We start from the raw sequence: 14,906 nt of genomic DNA, 5'->3' as shown, positions 1-14,906 counted from the left end.
CCTTCCTCCCTTCCCAACCCCGCCCTGTCTCCCATCCCCCCACCCCCACCTCATCTACCCCTCCCCTTGCCCCACCCCACTTGGCCTTTACCATTCCTCTTATAGACACAGCAACCCACCCAGAATTTGGTGAATAGATGAGCCTGTCCCAACAATGAAACTTTGCTGGGATCAGTTTGCGAGTGAAAAGCAAATTGGAAACAGATTTCACCTTTCCATTAACCAGCTGACGACTCTCTGTCACACCACACAACCTCTTGTGCTTCTGGCTGATTGCTGCTTTTATTCTCAGCGCGTGCAAGACCACTGCGGTCAGCTGCACCTCAATACATGCTCTGCCAAAACTTATTAGAGATTCAGTACCTTTTAATCCTATTGGAGCGTGGCCCAGTCTACTGGCAGTAAAACCGGCTTTGCTGGTAGTTTTGTATTTTAAAGGCAATGTCTGTCTAGTTTCTTCAGCAACAGACCGGTGCAGCAAAGAACGCCACAGGAGATTATTTTTGCCTGTGGCTATCAAACTGTACAACTCCTCCCCTTTCTGTTGTGGGATAGACTGAGTCCCCTTCTTCCCCACCCCCCCCCCCCCTCCCCCCCCACCCCCCCTTCCCTTCACCACCTCCCCCCCAACCCCCTCCCCTCCCATCTTTGCATATCCCTCATGCTGGACTTCTCCACTCGATAAGTTCATTCCATGTTTATGCAATATTATATATGTGCACTGGTCACTTAAATGCCATTATTATTATTAGAATGCACATGGCTAAATCTTTTGTAACTATTTCTTTTGACTGGTGGCAGGCCAATTTCCCTCTGGGATGAATAATATGGTATTGTTTCGTATCGCATTTCTCATGAACATCTAGAACAAATCTAATGGCCTGCCTGCGGTAGGCCTTGCTGAAACTGTTGACAGAACGGCAGTCTCCACGCTGTGCTGTCCTTGTCCAGGGAGGTTCTTGGAGGATCAGCGCGGAGGTTTGCTGTGTGGGAGCTTTATTTCCCATCCAAGCCGAGCTGTAGCCAGTCCAAAGCCGATGTTAAAAGTGGAAACCGCCCTGTTTCTGCGCCCCCATCCCTCATCCAGGAGGCCACAAGTCTCACCAAAAGAAAAACAAAGTGTTTTTGCAACTCCGTCCCATTGGTGCCAAATAAACAGGACAGATGTGAGTCAGAGCAGCTCTTGGCAGCACGAGGGTCAACAAGCACGCTCTCACCAGATCCCATTCACCACCTGAACACATAGCGGGCAATGCTATCAGTGTTACAGCATTTGGAAATAAATGTTTGTTTGCCTGTAGCACCCAGAGTTAAATATTGAAAGAACAAGGAACCACAGATTTTGATGTTGAAATTCTTGCTGCTTATAGAAACATAGAAACAGAGAAAATAGGTGCACAAGGAGGCCATTCGGCCCTTCAAGCCAGTACCGCCATTCATTGCGATCATGGCTGATCGTCCCCAATCAATAACCCGTGCCTGCCTTCTCCCCATATCCCTTGATTCCACTAGCCCCTAGAGCTCCAATGAATTAAAGCAACTGGAGCCAGCATTTGGAAAAAAGCAAGGGCTTAACAAGACGGGTGCTAACTCCAAAATGTCGGAGGAGAATTCTCCCACTCCCCACAGGTATTAATTGGTACACTACACGACGAATGTCACTGTTCGCCCACGTGTTGTCTAAACACTCACTGGCCTGACTCCATTCCACAGTGGTATGTGTCACAGTCAATTGGTCAATTCACTTCCAGCTTTCTTCCCCCCACCATCAGTCTGAAGAAGGGTTCCGACCCGAATCGTCACGTCTCCATGTTCACCGGAAATGCTGCTGAGTTACTCCAGCACTTTGTGTCCTTTTGTGTAAACCGGCATCTGCAATTCCTTGTTTCTACAGTCAATTCTCTCTCTGCTTGGGATCACAAGTTAGCAAACAGTAGCAAAATCCCTTGCACATACTTTCAGGCACACGTGGCTTTGTAGAACATCTCCCTTGGATTTAAAAGTTAATATTAGTAACAGTGACTGAAACTACTGTACAATCATAAAACATATTTATTGCACGAATGTTCTGCAGGGATGGATGTGTGCTGTCCTTACTGTAACTCGCCTTTATGTGACTACATAAGTGAGATGCAGAATTAGGCCATTCAGCCCATCAAGTCTACTCTGCTATTCAATCGTGTCTGATCTATCTTTCCCTCTTAACCCCATTAACCATATAATAACCATATAACAATTACAGCACGGAAACAGGCCATCTCGACCCCTCTAGTCCGTGCCGAACACATAATCTCCCCTAGTCCCATATACCTGCGCTCAGACCATAACCCTCCATTCCTTTCCCATCCATATAACTATCCAATTTATTTTTCCAATGTCCATTCTATTGTCTTCTCTCCATAACCCCTAACACCCGTACTAATCAAGTATCTATTTATCTCTGGCTTAAAAATATCCACTGACTTGGCCTCCTAGCCTTCTATGGCAACGAATTCCACAGATTCACCACCCACTGATTAAAGAAATTCCTCCTCATCTCCTTCCTAAAGGAACGTCCTTTAATTTTGAGGCTATGAACTCTGGTCCTAGACTTTCCCACTAGTGGAAACATCCTCTCCACATCCATTCTCTCCAGGCCTTCAAAAGATACATCCTCTTCTCACTTTAGAGGCATTTGCTGGTGGACAATAAATGCAACCACCGCCTGTGTTGTCCACAACCCGTACGCGAATGAACAGGTTAAACGAGAAAGTGAACCAGCAGAGTTCTGAAGCGGGTGGTTGCTCAGCCCGGCATCAGCTGATGGTGAAAGTTAACACACCTCTTGCCTTCCCTATTGCTTGCTTTATTCACATTCATGGCCTCCAGGTCCTTCTGAATGTCCATACATTCAATTTTTTGATCAATTAGTGATCAGATTCTTGATTAGTACAAGTGTCGGAGGTTATGGAGAGAAGGAAGATGCAGTATCAGCCATGATTGAATGGCGGAGTATTGATGGGCCGAATGGACTAATTTGCTCTTATCACTTGTAAATTAAAAAATATGCCTAATTTTCTATCCAAGTGGATGGCTTCATATCTTCCGCACTATATTCCGATTGTCATGTCCTCAGCCATTCTCACCTATCCAGTCTGCATTCCTCTGAAGCCTCACTGCATCCTCCCCACAACTCACAGCGGCAGCTAGATGTGTATCATTAACAAACTCGATATTCCACTCAGATATCTCATCAAACCAGTGCTGTCCATTTTGATGGTTGATGTCCCAGGGCTGCTCCTTGCAGCATCCCTCCAGCACTGCCTCCTGACCTGAAAGTTTAACCCATCCATCTATTTCTTCAGCATTCCATCTGTAACCAACTCTCAATCCAGTCCACTCTAAGTTTTAGATTTAATTTTAGTTTTAGTTACAGCGAGAAAACAGGATCTTCGGCTCACCGAGTCCACACCGACCAGCGATCCCCGCACATTAACACTATCCCGCACACACTCAGGACAATTTACACTTATACCAATCCAATTAACCTACAAACCTGTAGGTCTTTGGAGCGTGGAAGGAAACTGAGGATCTCGGAGAAAACCCACTCAGGTCACAGGGAGAACGTACAAACTCTGTACAGACATCGTGGTCGGGATTGAACCCGGGTCTCCGGCGCTGTAAGCGCTGTAAGACAGCACCTCTATCGCTGAACCACCATGCCGCCCTTCCATGTGCTTCAGTCCTAATTCAGTCTCCCAATTCCATGTGCTTCAGTTTTGTTCAATAATCTCTTCCAATGCCACCTTATCTAAGACCACCTGAAACTCCAAATACAACACACCAGTTAGCTTCCCTTAATCTATTCTTCCAGATACAACCTCAAAAAAGTAACAGATGCGTGAAATATGATTTCTCTTTTATGCTAACTTTGCCAAAATCCTGTTATTATTTTCCAGGATCAATATGATCACATATAGTTGCAGTAGTTTGCTGCTGATACTGATCTATAGTTCCCTTTCTACCTCCCCTTCCTTTTTTTGAATAATACGATCATATTTGGCGTCATTTGCTCCCGTTCGCGAAGCTCGGTTGAGCCGCGGGACTGACTACCATCGCCCGGTGGGGTAACAACATATCGCCTCAGCGCAGAGGGAGAATGAGGAGGGAAGAGACAGTAACTTTAAGACTTTTGCCTCCATCACAGTGAGGAGGTGCCTGGTGAACTCACTGTGGTGGATGTTAATTTGTGTTTATTGTGTGTTTTGTTGTTTATTATTATATGTATGGCTGCAGGCAACGACATTTCGTTCAGACCGAAAGGTCTGAATGACAAATAAAGGATCTAATCAAATCATTCCGGGATGTATGGAATTTTGGAAAGTGACAACTTATGCACCAATTATCTCCAAAATCATGTTTCCAGATGCCAGGGGTTCATTGGCTTTCAATCCCATGACCTTCCCCAAAGCTAATCTTTTTCCTCGTGGTCACTTGCTCCAGCTCCTCATTCTCTCTTGACCTGCTGCTCTCCTCCTGTTACTTCTTCCACTAAAGTAGACTGCTCTTGTCCTACATTGCTCCGACCAGCATTTATTTTTCCAACATAGCCACTTTGTTGTCAGTCTGCAGTAGACCTCATTGACTTTGAAGGTGTTTTACTTTTAAGTATCCGCAGATGTCTTAACAATCTGTTTAAGAAGGAACTGCAGATGCTGGAAAATGAAAGCAGATTGTTAAAAGTGCTGGAGGAACTCAGTGGGTGCAGCAGCATCTATGGAGCGAAGGAAATAGACAACGTTTCGGGCCGAAACCCTTCCGGGTTTCGTCCCGAAACGTTGCCTATTTCCTTCAGGGTTTCGGCACGAAACGTTGCCTATTTCCTTCGCTCCATAGATGCTGCTGCTGCACCCGCTGAGTTTCTCCAGCACTTTTAACAATCTGCTTTAATTTCCCTCATGTGTTTACCTCCAGTATTGATGCTTCGAATGGCAAAGAGTCTACATCCAGTTTAGAGTGGGAGCTGCAGACTCCAGGCCGTTACATTGGCAGGTTACTCAGCTCTCTCTGTTTCCCATGAATGCTACCTTCCAAGACAAAGTGAGGAACTCCAGCAGTGAAGTAGTGAAGACGACCTCTGTATATCATTCAGGATATCCTCCCTATTTCCAAAGAAGCTTATCCAATCCAAGTACATTGCTTATAGACACACACAAAATGCTGGAGTAACTCAGAGGCTCAGGCAGCATCTCTGGAGAAAAGGAATAGGCGACGTTTTGGGTTGAGACTCTTCTTCAGACTGATAGTGACTTTTTCAATCAGACTGACTCTTAGTCTGAAGAAGGGTCTCGACCCAAAACGTCACCCATTCCTTTTCTCCAGAGATGTTGCCTGAGTTACTCCAGCACTTTGTGTCCATCTTCGGTGTAAACCAACATCTGCAGTTCCTTCCTACACACATTGCCCATAATTCACACGTTCCTTGGCCCTGCAAACGAGAATGGTAAATCCGAGGGAAAGGTTCACATTACATACTGACGACAGATGGCACAATGGGCTAAGTGTTCGGCCGGCGACTGGAAGGTAGCCGGTTCGAATCCAGCTTGGAGTGCATACTGTTGTTGTGTCCTTGGGCAAGGCACTTCACCCACCTTTGCCTGTGTGTGAATGTGTGTGAATGTGTGTGAGTGATTGGTGGTGGTCGGAGGAGCCGTAGGCGCAGATTGGCAGCCACGCTTCCGTCAGTCTGCCCCAGGGCAGCTGTGGCTACAGAAGTAGCTTACCACCACCGAGTGTGACTGAGGAGTGAATGAATAATGCGATGTAAAGCGCCTTGAGTATTAGAAAGGCGCTATATAAATCCCATCCATTATACTCCAGCTCATCCACTGACGAGTCCGACTGGCCACTTAATTGGGATAATTTCAGAACAAAAACATATTTCAACATTGTATATATGTTGTGAAAACTATTCCAGTTTCCGTAAACAACATGTCAGAAACACGAGAGCCTGCACTGAAGCCCAAACTGAGCCAAGCTCGATAACTGGGAATCTCTGCAAATAATTAGATGCTCCAGCCATTTTCTCTTGTAAACTTTCCCTCATGTAATTCTCCCATTATCCTTCCTCCTGTTCCCAGGCCCTTGGCTATTATCCTAACTGAAGATTGGATATTCAAACCTCCTGGTTCTTGGCTGTGCGTGCGAATCTCTGCACATTCCTTCTCTCCAAACCCACTCCCAACTCACTCTATGTGATGTTGTCAAACGTTGGTCGTGAATGTCTTGTACACCTTATTACATTAAAGTTTCTCGGTATATCCACAAAATGGATCAGTTATTGTGGACATTTGATCTATCCAGTTCCAAAAGATTGATGGCTCCACAACCACAAGGGATCTTTGACCATCCTGAAGGGAAGGAAGTCCTGTCTCATTTTCAGGAGGGGATTTAAAACAGACCTTGGTTCCCTCATTTACAAATGTAAAGGGTCTTAGATTGGGAACAATGCCATCAAAGACCGCAAGAAATTGCAGAGTTTCACAAAAACCAACCTCCCTTTCATTGACGCCATTTTGTACCTCATGCTGCCTCGGCAAGGCCAGCAGCATAATCATGGACAAGTCGCACCCCGGTCACTCCCTTTCTTCCCTCTCCCATCAGGCAAGAGGTATAGAAGTGTGAAAATGCACACCAACAGATTCAGGGACCGTTTCTTCCCAGCTGTTATCAGGCAACTGAACCATCCTAACTCCAGCTAGAGAGCGGTCCTGAACTACTATCTACCTCATTGGAGACCCTCAGACTATCTTTGATCGGACATTACTGGCTTTATCCTCCACTAAACATTATTTATCTTATTCCCTTAATCATGTATCTGTACACGGTGAGCGGCTCGATTGTAATCACGTATTGTCTTTCCGCTGACTGGTTTGCCCGCAACAAAAGCTTTGCACTGTGCATCAGTACATGTGATGATAAACTAAACTAAACTGAAATATCTTGTTTAGATGATCGATTGGAAAAGCGATAGTTACATTTGATAATGCACCAGTGTCTCTGGTGTGGAATTTTCTAGTTCGTGTTAATGTGAAAGGTACCAAGACTATCTGCGCCACAGCCCAAGGGTTTGATACTGACCCGCAGTTGAGTTTTCCTGGAGTTTGCGTTTTGCCCGTGGCCCTGTGGGTTTTCCCGCTGTGCTGCAGTTTGCTCCCATATCCCAAAGATGTTCTGCTGGCAACTGTGACCTGCCCCTTGGTGTTGGTGGCGGAGCAGAGTTATGGTGGAGCTGCCGGGCATGTGTGGGGGAAACCGGCTAATGCTTATTAATTCCAGGGGAAATGGTCATGATCTGAGAGCTGGCATCTGCTGGATGGACTGAATGGCCTACAGTGCTGTTGACAAACTATGATAAAACATGGTGGTGAGATGGGAGCAGCAGGGAGCAGAGAAAGGCAACTACTGAAGGATAGTTGAGGACCTCTGAATTACAAATCAATCTCGGCTGGAGATGTGGTCCCATCTGCAAATTATATTTGAGATGGTTGCTGGAGCCTGTGATAATCCAGAGAGTTCTCCAAAAAAGGAATCAAGCATGATAGACCAGAGTGAAGAAGGGCCCCAACACGAAACGTCACCATCCATGTTCACCACAGATACTGCCTGAGCCGCTGAGTTACGCCACCACTTTTTTGTATAAACCAGCATTTGCAGTTCCTCATTTCTCGTGATAGATTTGTTCTACTTGGAGAAAAGGAGATTAAGATGTTTTCCAAAGTATGAAGGGCTTGATAGAGTAGAGAGTGAGAAATCTTTTTTCAGCAACGTTAGTCAAAATACCAGAGGACTTGGATTTATGACAATTGATTAAAAAAAACTTCAATGAAGACACGACTTTACAGAGTGGGCTGTTGGCATGGTCTGGAGTGTACTATCTGATAAGATGCTGGAAGCAAATTCTAAAATAACATAATAAACAATTGTATAAATGCCTGAGGGAAGGGGAATTGCTGAACTTTGGAGTGGGTTAGTTGCATTGCTGTTTCAATGGACCAAGACAGACAAGAGGTCTCTGCGATATATACGCCATTGATTCCACAGCCCCATTCCCTAAACAACGTCACTGCTTGCTCTCCAGCATTTCAGGTTTAGAGATTGATCCTGTGCTTGCAATAGGCACAACATTCTAGAATAAGGGACAGGCAGCATCTCTGCAGAGAAGGAATGGGTGATGTTTGGGGTGTTGAAGTCTGAAGAAGAGTCTTGACCCAAATCATCACCCATTCCTTCTCTCCAGAGATGCTGCCTCTCCCGCGGAGTTACTCCAGCTTTTTGTGTCTATCTTTAGTCTAAACCAGCATCTGCAGTTCCTTCCCACACAACGATCCTGTGCTTGGTACCTTGAGGACAATAGACAATAGGTGCAGGAGTAGGCCATTCGGCCCTTCGAGCCAGCACCGCCATTCAATGTGATCATGGCTGATCATCCCCAATCAGTACCCCGTTCCTGCCTTCTCCCCATATCCCCTGACTCCGCTATTTTTAAGAGCCCTATCTAGCTCTCTCTTGAAACCATCCAGAGAACCTGCCTCCACCGCCCTCTGAGGCAGAGAATTCCACAGACTCACCACTCTCTGTGTTTAGTCTCCGTTCTAAATGGCTTACCCCTTTAGGTATTTTTAAAGTGGAGATTGACAGGTTATTGATTAGCAAGGAAGTCAAACGGTTACGGGGAGAAGGCAGGAAAATGGGGTTGAGAGGAAAAGATAGATTAACCATGATTGAATGGTGGTATAGACTAGACGGGCCAAATGGCCAAACTCTGCTCCTATGATTTGTGAACTTAATACAAAGGAAGATGAAGTTTGAACAATAATCTGATCCAATGTTCATGAGAAGCTTTTTTGGTCGTTCGCTGATGAATCAATGTGAAAGGTAGCACCAGGGTTAAATTACCTTCCGTAGAAGGGTCTCGACCCGAAACGTCGCCGATTTCCTTCGCTCCATAGATGCTGCCTCACCCGCTGAGTTTCTCCAGCATTTTTGTCTACCTTCGATTTTTCCAGCATCTGCAGTTCCTTCTTAAACTTCTCTGCGGTTAATGCGATTTTATGATTCCATGTAACTCTGGCCATTCTCCAACGCACCATTAACTGGAATTCATTTAAAACTCAACCGTTAGTTTTCTGACTCGCCCCAGCCATGCTTACCCATCACCCCTGACCTACATTAGCCTCTCATAGAAATGATTGCAACTGAGAAAGTTTCAATCTAAAAATCGTTGCCTGTGTGTCCAAAACATGGCTCTCAATGCGAGCCTTGCCTCACCTGCCCTAGTATGTTCCCATGTGAATCATTGCCAATGCTGCCCAGCTCCTTGGGATGCTTCTTTACATTCTGAATGCCATGTATCCCCTGACAGACTGTGCTAAACCCCCCTTTCCCAATTCCAAACCGTGTCTCTTTGTTTGGATATTCACTCACATTTTAGGCCAACCTTCAATGTGACTTTGGTTTTCCGTTTAATATCCTGTATGTACTTTAAAGTCTCCACACTTCAGCTCTTTAGTGGAATGAAAGGAGACATTTTCCTTGGTCCTTCCTTGTTATTCATCAGGGGTGACATGTCCCGACTTGCATCTGAATAAGTTATTTGGCCGATCATGCTTATTTTGGCTCTTTGAAGCAATGAGTCGATTAATCACACTCTCGTGCTTTTTTCAGCAAAGCCTTGCAAAATATTCCCTTTCAAATATTTATCCAATTTCCTTTTGAAAATCGATATTGAATCTGCTTCCGTCAATCTTTTAAGCTGTAAATTTTAGATCAGAACAACTCACTGAATAAAAACCACGTCTCCCCATTCCCACTCGGCACTTCTGCCAGCTCTCCTCAATCTGTGACTCCAATTACCAATGTTCCTGCCGCTTGAAGCACTTTCTCTCTAATCAGAGTAATACAACACAGAAATACACCCTCCCGCCCACCATGTCCTTGCCAATCATCTTGCAGCTATCAGTCTGAAGAAGGGTCTCAACCCAAAACGTCACCTATTCCTTTTCTCCAGAGATGCTGCCTGACCCGCTGAGTTGCACCAGGTTTTTGTGCCTATCTTCAGCTATCTATACTAACCCCATTAACTGGCACTCAGTCCATTGCCCACAACACCTTGGTTCTTCAAGTGCTTGTTCAGATGCTTCTTAAATGTTGTGAGAGTATCTGGCCCACTATCTCTAGGTGAAAACATTCTTCCTCAGATTCCCTTTAAACCTTTCTCCTCGCTCTGGTAATAGACACCTCAGCCACGGGGAAAATGATCTGACTATCTCCCATTTCATAATTGTAACCAACTCCATCGGGTCTCCCTACAACCTACTCTGCTCCAAGGAAAGCAAACCCAGCTTATCCAGTCTCTCCTCTAAACTGACACTCTCCATCGCAGGCAACATCTGGTGAATTGGTTCTTCACCCATCCCAGTGGAATCACATCCTAGTGAGGCAACCAGAACTGTGCAACCAAAAACGACACAACCAGAATCACACTGGCAATATCCCTCATTTAACATCACCATTGAATCTCCCTTTTATGTTTCCTTCTCCATAGAAATCAACACCAATCTCCCCATTCCCTCCGGTTAATTAAATCCATAGTGGTACTATTCCATCATCACGTGTCTTACCAATGTTAATTAGCACAGGTCCACTTTAAAGCCCTTCCAGAGTGAGATCAAACTTACCGGCAGCATCTAGCAAGCAAGTTTATGAATGTTTGAACATTTTACAAGTCCCCTCCGCTTGGCACCATGTTCCGTGTTGTTCACTGAATGAAATTGAGAATCTCCTGCCTGGCCATGACAAGTTGACCTTCATGGCACATTGTCAAGTCTTCTTCAACTGCGCCTTTTATTATATTAATATTTAACATAATATTCAACACCTACCACAATAATAACACAAACTCCAATGGTGCAGGAGCATTTCCCAAAGCATTTTGTGCAAAAACAAACAAAATCTGATCCTGAGCCATAGTGTGCGATATTAGTGAGCCAGACTTAGTCCAGGAAGTTATTTCTATGAGTTTCTCACAGGAGGTGCTAGGATTAGAACAAGGAGTGGTGCAGAAAGAGAACTCCTGAAGCACTTGAAAGCAGAGGCACCAATGGTGGATTGGTGATGTGGAAGAAGGTGAGAATTACAAAAGGGAAGAGACCTGGGCGCTTGTTCGATTATGGATCGAATCCCAGATGGGGGAGGGAGGTCGGGTGGGCTCAATGACCATACAAGAGGGGACCATGGAGGTTCCCGATGTGTTCAGCAATCTCTTTGATACACATGGCGTGCTACTTACTCAACTTGCTATGCAAGTACAAGAGGTTTACTATGCACGTTGGTAAACAGAGTAACCCAATGCTGGAAAGGCAAAACTAAACTAAACAAATCTGCCCGCTCAAGGCAAATTGACATTTCTTAAATAGGCATTTCTTAAATAGAAATGGACATTTCTTAAATAGAACCTGTCTGCTGGTGATAAAATATACTCTGTAAATCATCAGCATCGAACGGATTCCCATCAGATTTATATATATTTGGCAATAAGATTGGAGTTTATACCACTCCATTTTAGAACCTTAATAACAGAAGTTTTGTTATTATATAGTGACATCAAGAATGTCAATAAAACACTTTTGAAAATGTATCAGGCAGTAAAAGCAACATCCCATAAGCAGGAAGAAGGGTCTCGACCCGAAACGTCACCTATTCCTTCGCTCCATAAATGCTGCCTCACCCGCTGAGTTTGTCCAGCATTTTTGTCTTCCTAGACTAAGTTTCCCAGACTTAGTCCAGACTTAGTCCCAGACTTAGTCCAGGAAGCAGAAGTTCCCACATGGCTGAGGGTTGAATTTCAGAGGTTATAACCTCTTGGTCAAAATAACAAAACGGGATTGTTTACATCTACTGGAGAGTAGATGGGACCTTTAGTTTCCCGTTACATGTGAAGGACTGCTCAGCACTGTTCAGTACCACACTGGGGAGGGAGACTCCAACACAAGAAGGGTCTTGACCCGAAACGTCACCCATTCCTTCTCTCCAGAGATGCTACTCCAGCTTTTTGTATCTATCTTCGCTGTAAACCAGTATCTGCAGTTCCTTCCTGCACATTTAGCCTGCAACACATACTGAAGTCGCCGAATGGTCTCACAATGTACACTTGCACCTCTTTAGCTCAAATATCTCATCCCAATGAACCATCACAATTCACAAATCGAGTCAGATTTCAACGTTCACAAACAAATATCCAACATTCTATTCAATGTAAAGGAAGATTTACACATTTTTGCTAGTCAGTAGTTAAAGCAATGAAACAAGGTGGAATCATATGTGTGCACCTGGATGTGTACCTTCAACATACCTGGCTGTGAGTATCCTGTTGTGTTTCTAGGTAGAGGCAGGGAACTGCAGACGGTGGTTTACCAAAGAAGACACAAAGTGCTGGAGTAACTCAATGGGTCAGGCCTCACCAGAGAAGCTGCCTGACCCGCTGAGTTACTCCATCGCTTTGTGTCTTTACTTTCATGTTTACCGAGATGCCCAAATGTTTGTTACTGACAGTTCTCTCAGTAACTGTGAGAAATCGTCTTCCATACTAAAACTGTTGGAAGTACTCAAGAATCAGGCAAAAACAAGCCTTTCTGGATGGAAGGAATGGATGACGTTTTGGGTCGAGTTCTTTCTACCCAGAGACGCTGCCTGTCCTGCTGAGTTACCCCAACATTTTGTGTCTATCTTTGGTATAAACCAGCATCTGCAGTTCCTTTCCTACAAACACAGGCCTTTTGTCAGTGGACTTTATCCTACATGTGTCCCCACCTCAGTTTGCGTACTTCTGTTACAAATTAGATTGTCACTCTGTCTATTGTGTCTGCATGAACGATGCCGTAGCTGATGTACATGTACCATGCCCGGTCCACTCTGTGGCCATGTGTGCTCATGGTTCATCCCTCTCAATGTCTCTGTAATTCTGTCAACATTTGTGGCGTGTGTGTGTGTGTGTGTGTGTGTGTGTGTGTGTGCGTGTGTGCTTGTGCGCCTATTTGTCTGTGTTTGTGTCTTAGTCTATGTGTCTCCTTACCTGTGTGTGTGTGTCTCTCTGACCCTGCCCTTGTATATCCCTTCCCCCGAGTGTGTGTATGTCTGTCTCTGTCCCTGTGTCTCCCTGCCTGTATGTGTTTATGTCTCTGCTGGTGTATCTATCTGTCTCTGTCCCTGCTCCTGTGTGTGTCTCTGTCCCTGCCTCTGTCCCTGTGTGTGTGTGTGTGTGTGTGTGTGTGTGTGTGTGTGTGTGTGTGTGTGTGTGTGTCTTTGGGTGTCTGCGTGTGCATCTGTGGCTGCATGTACGTTTGTGTGTCGGTATCTCTGTATGTGTGTGTCTGCATCTCTGTACGTGTGTGTCAGTGTGTGTGTGTGTGTGTGTGTGTGTCAGGGTGTGGGTATGTCTGTGTGTCAATGTGTGTGTCAGTGTGTGTGTCAGTGTGTGTGTCAGTGTGTGTGTCAGTGTACGTGTGTGTCGGTATGTGTGTCAGTGTGTATGTGTGTGTTTCTGTGTGTGTCTGCCTCTGTGTGTGTGTCTGTGTGTCAGTGTGGGTGTGTGTGTGTGTATCTGTGTGTGTGTGTGTCTGCCTCTGTGTGTGTGTCTGTGTGGGTGTGTGTGTGTGGGTGTATCTGTGTGTGTGTGTCAGTGCGTGTGTGTGTGTGTCAGTGCGTGTGTCAGTGTGTGTGGCTGTGTCAGTGTGTGTGTGTCAGTGTGTGTGTGGCTGTGTCAGTGTGTGTGTGTGTGTGTGTGTGTGTCAGTGTGTGTGTGGCTGTGTGTGTGTGTGTGTCAATGTGTGTGTGTGTGTCGGTGTGTGTGTGTCGGTGTGTGTGTGTCAGTGTGTGTGGCTACCCGCCTCTACCCCTGCCTGCTCCGCTCTGCCTGCCTGCTTGTGACCCTCCCGGTGTCGGGGCCTTACCTGTGTGGCGGGTATGCGAGGGTCCCAGCGCCGCCGCTCCGCGCTGAGGGCAGCCCTTGCCATTAGTTAGAGACATTGAGACATGGGTTGCGTTTGGAGACGGAGCTGGGTGAAGGAAGGGATGAAGCGGCAGCCACCAGCGCCCGTCCGTTTAACGCCGCCTCGCTCAGCAAGTTGACCATCTGCACAAGCTTTCCTGAAACCTTCTCGCTCCTCTTTTGAATTAGGCACGTCTTTTGTTAAACAAATGTTGCAAACCCGATCGACCGGACTGAAGCAAGAAAGTAAAGATTCTTAAAGTCCAGAATTCAGAAGTTCGGAATTGTCTTCAACTTTTAAAACTTTAAAAAATATCTGCAACTATTTTCTCTCCAAACTTTCCTGGACTCCGCGGGATTCTTCAGTTTGTTAGACGAGTTTGTTCCTCGGTGACTGCTCTCCAAACCTCTCTCCCCCTCCCCTGCCTCTCCCTCTCCCTCTCCCTCTCCCCGCCCCTCTCACGCCGCCTCTCTCCTGAAGCAAGAGGCGGAAATCGCCTGGATTTCGGGATTTCTCGGTTTCCTTCTGCAAGTTTCAGAAGAAAGAGCTGCAATTCGTGTGGAGTTCACCCCCAGACTCAGGGAGTCAGCAGACTCGCCAGCTACTGGGAGCCAAGGCGCTGGCTGCGTGGCTGTAAACCCGGGTGTGTCCGGTGATTCATCGGTGGGAGAAAGTTAGTTAATTATTTGGTAGCAAAAGTACTGGAGAAACTCAGCGGGTGCAGCAGCATCTATGGAGCGAAGGAAATAGGCAACGTTTCGGGCCGAACCCGAAACGTTGCCTATTTCCTTCGCTCCATAGATGCTGCTGCACCCGCTGAGTTTCTCCAGTACTTTTGTCTACCTTCGATTTTCCAGCATCTGCAGTTCCTTCTTAACC

The 14,906-nt window shown here is 45.8% G+C and overlaps 1 protein-coding gene across 1 annotated transcript in view; it reads right to left on the bottom strand.

The window, feature by feature from the left end:
• The window catches only part of LOC116986694 (myoD family inhibitor-like), a 99,774-nt gene extending 85,312 nt beyond the window's left edge, over positions 1 to 14,462 (bottom strand). The window contains exon 1 of the mRNA XM_033042265.1: positions 13,989 to 14,462. Coding sequence (XP_032898156.1) covers positions 13,989 to 14,064 — 76 coding nt within the window. The 5' untranslated portion in view covers positions 14,065 to 14,462. The remainder of the gene's footprint in view (positions 1 to 13,988) is intronic.
• Positions 14,463 to 14,906: the final 444 nt, after the last annotated feature.

The sequence above is a fragment of the Amblyraja radiata genome, chromosome 24 (genome assembly GCF_010909765.2).
Source record: "Amblyraja radiata isolate CabotCenter1 chromosome 24, sAmbRad1.1.pri, whole genome shotgun sequence".
NCBI lineage: Eukaryota > Metazoa > Chordata > Chondrichthyes > Rajiformes > Rajidae > Amblyraja > Amblyraja radiata.
The sequence above is the reverse complement of the archived record's forward strand: the minus strand, read 5'-3'. Positions and strand labels throughout refer to the sequence as shown.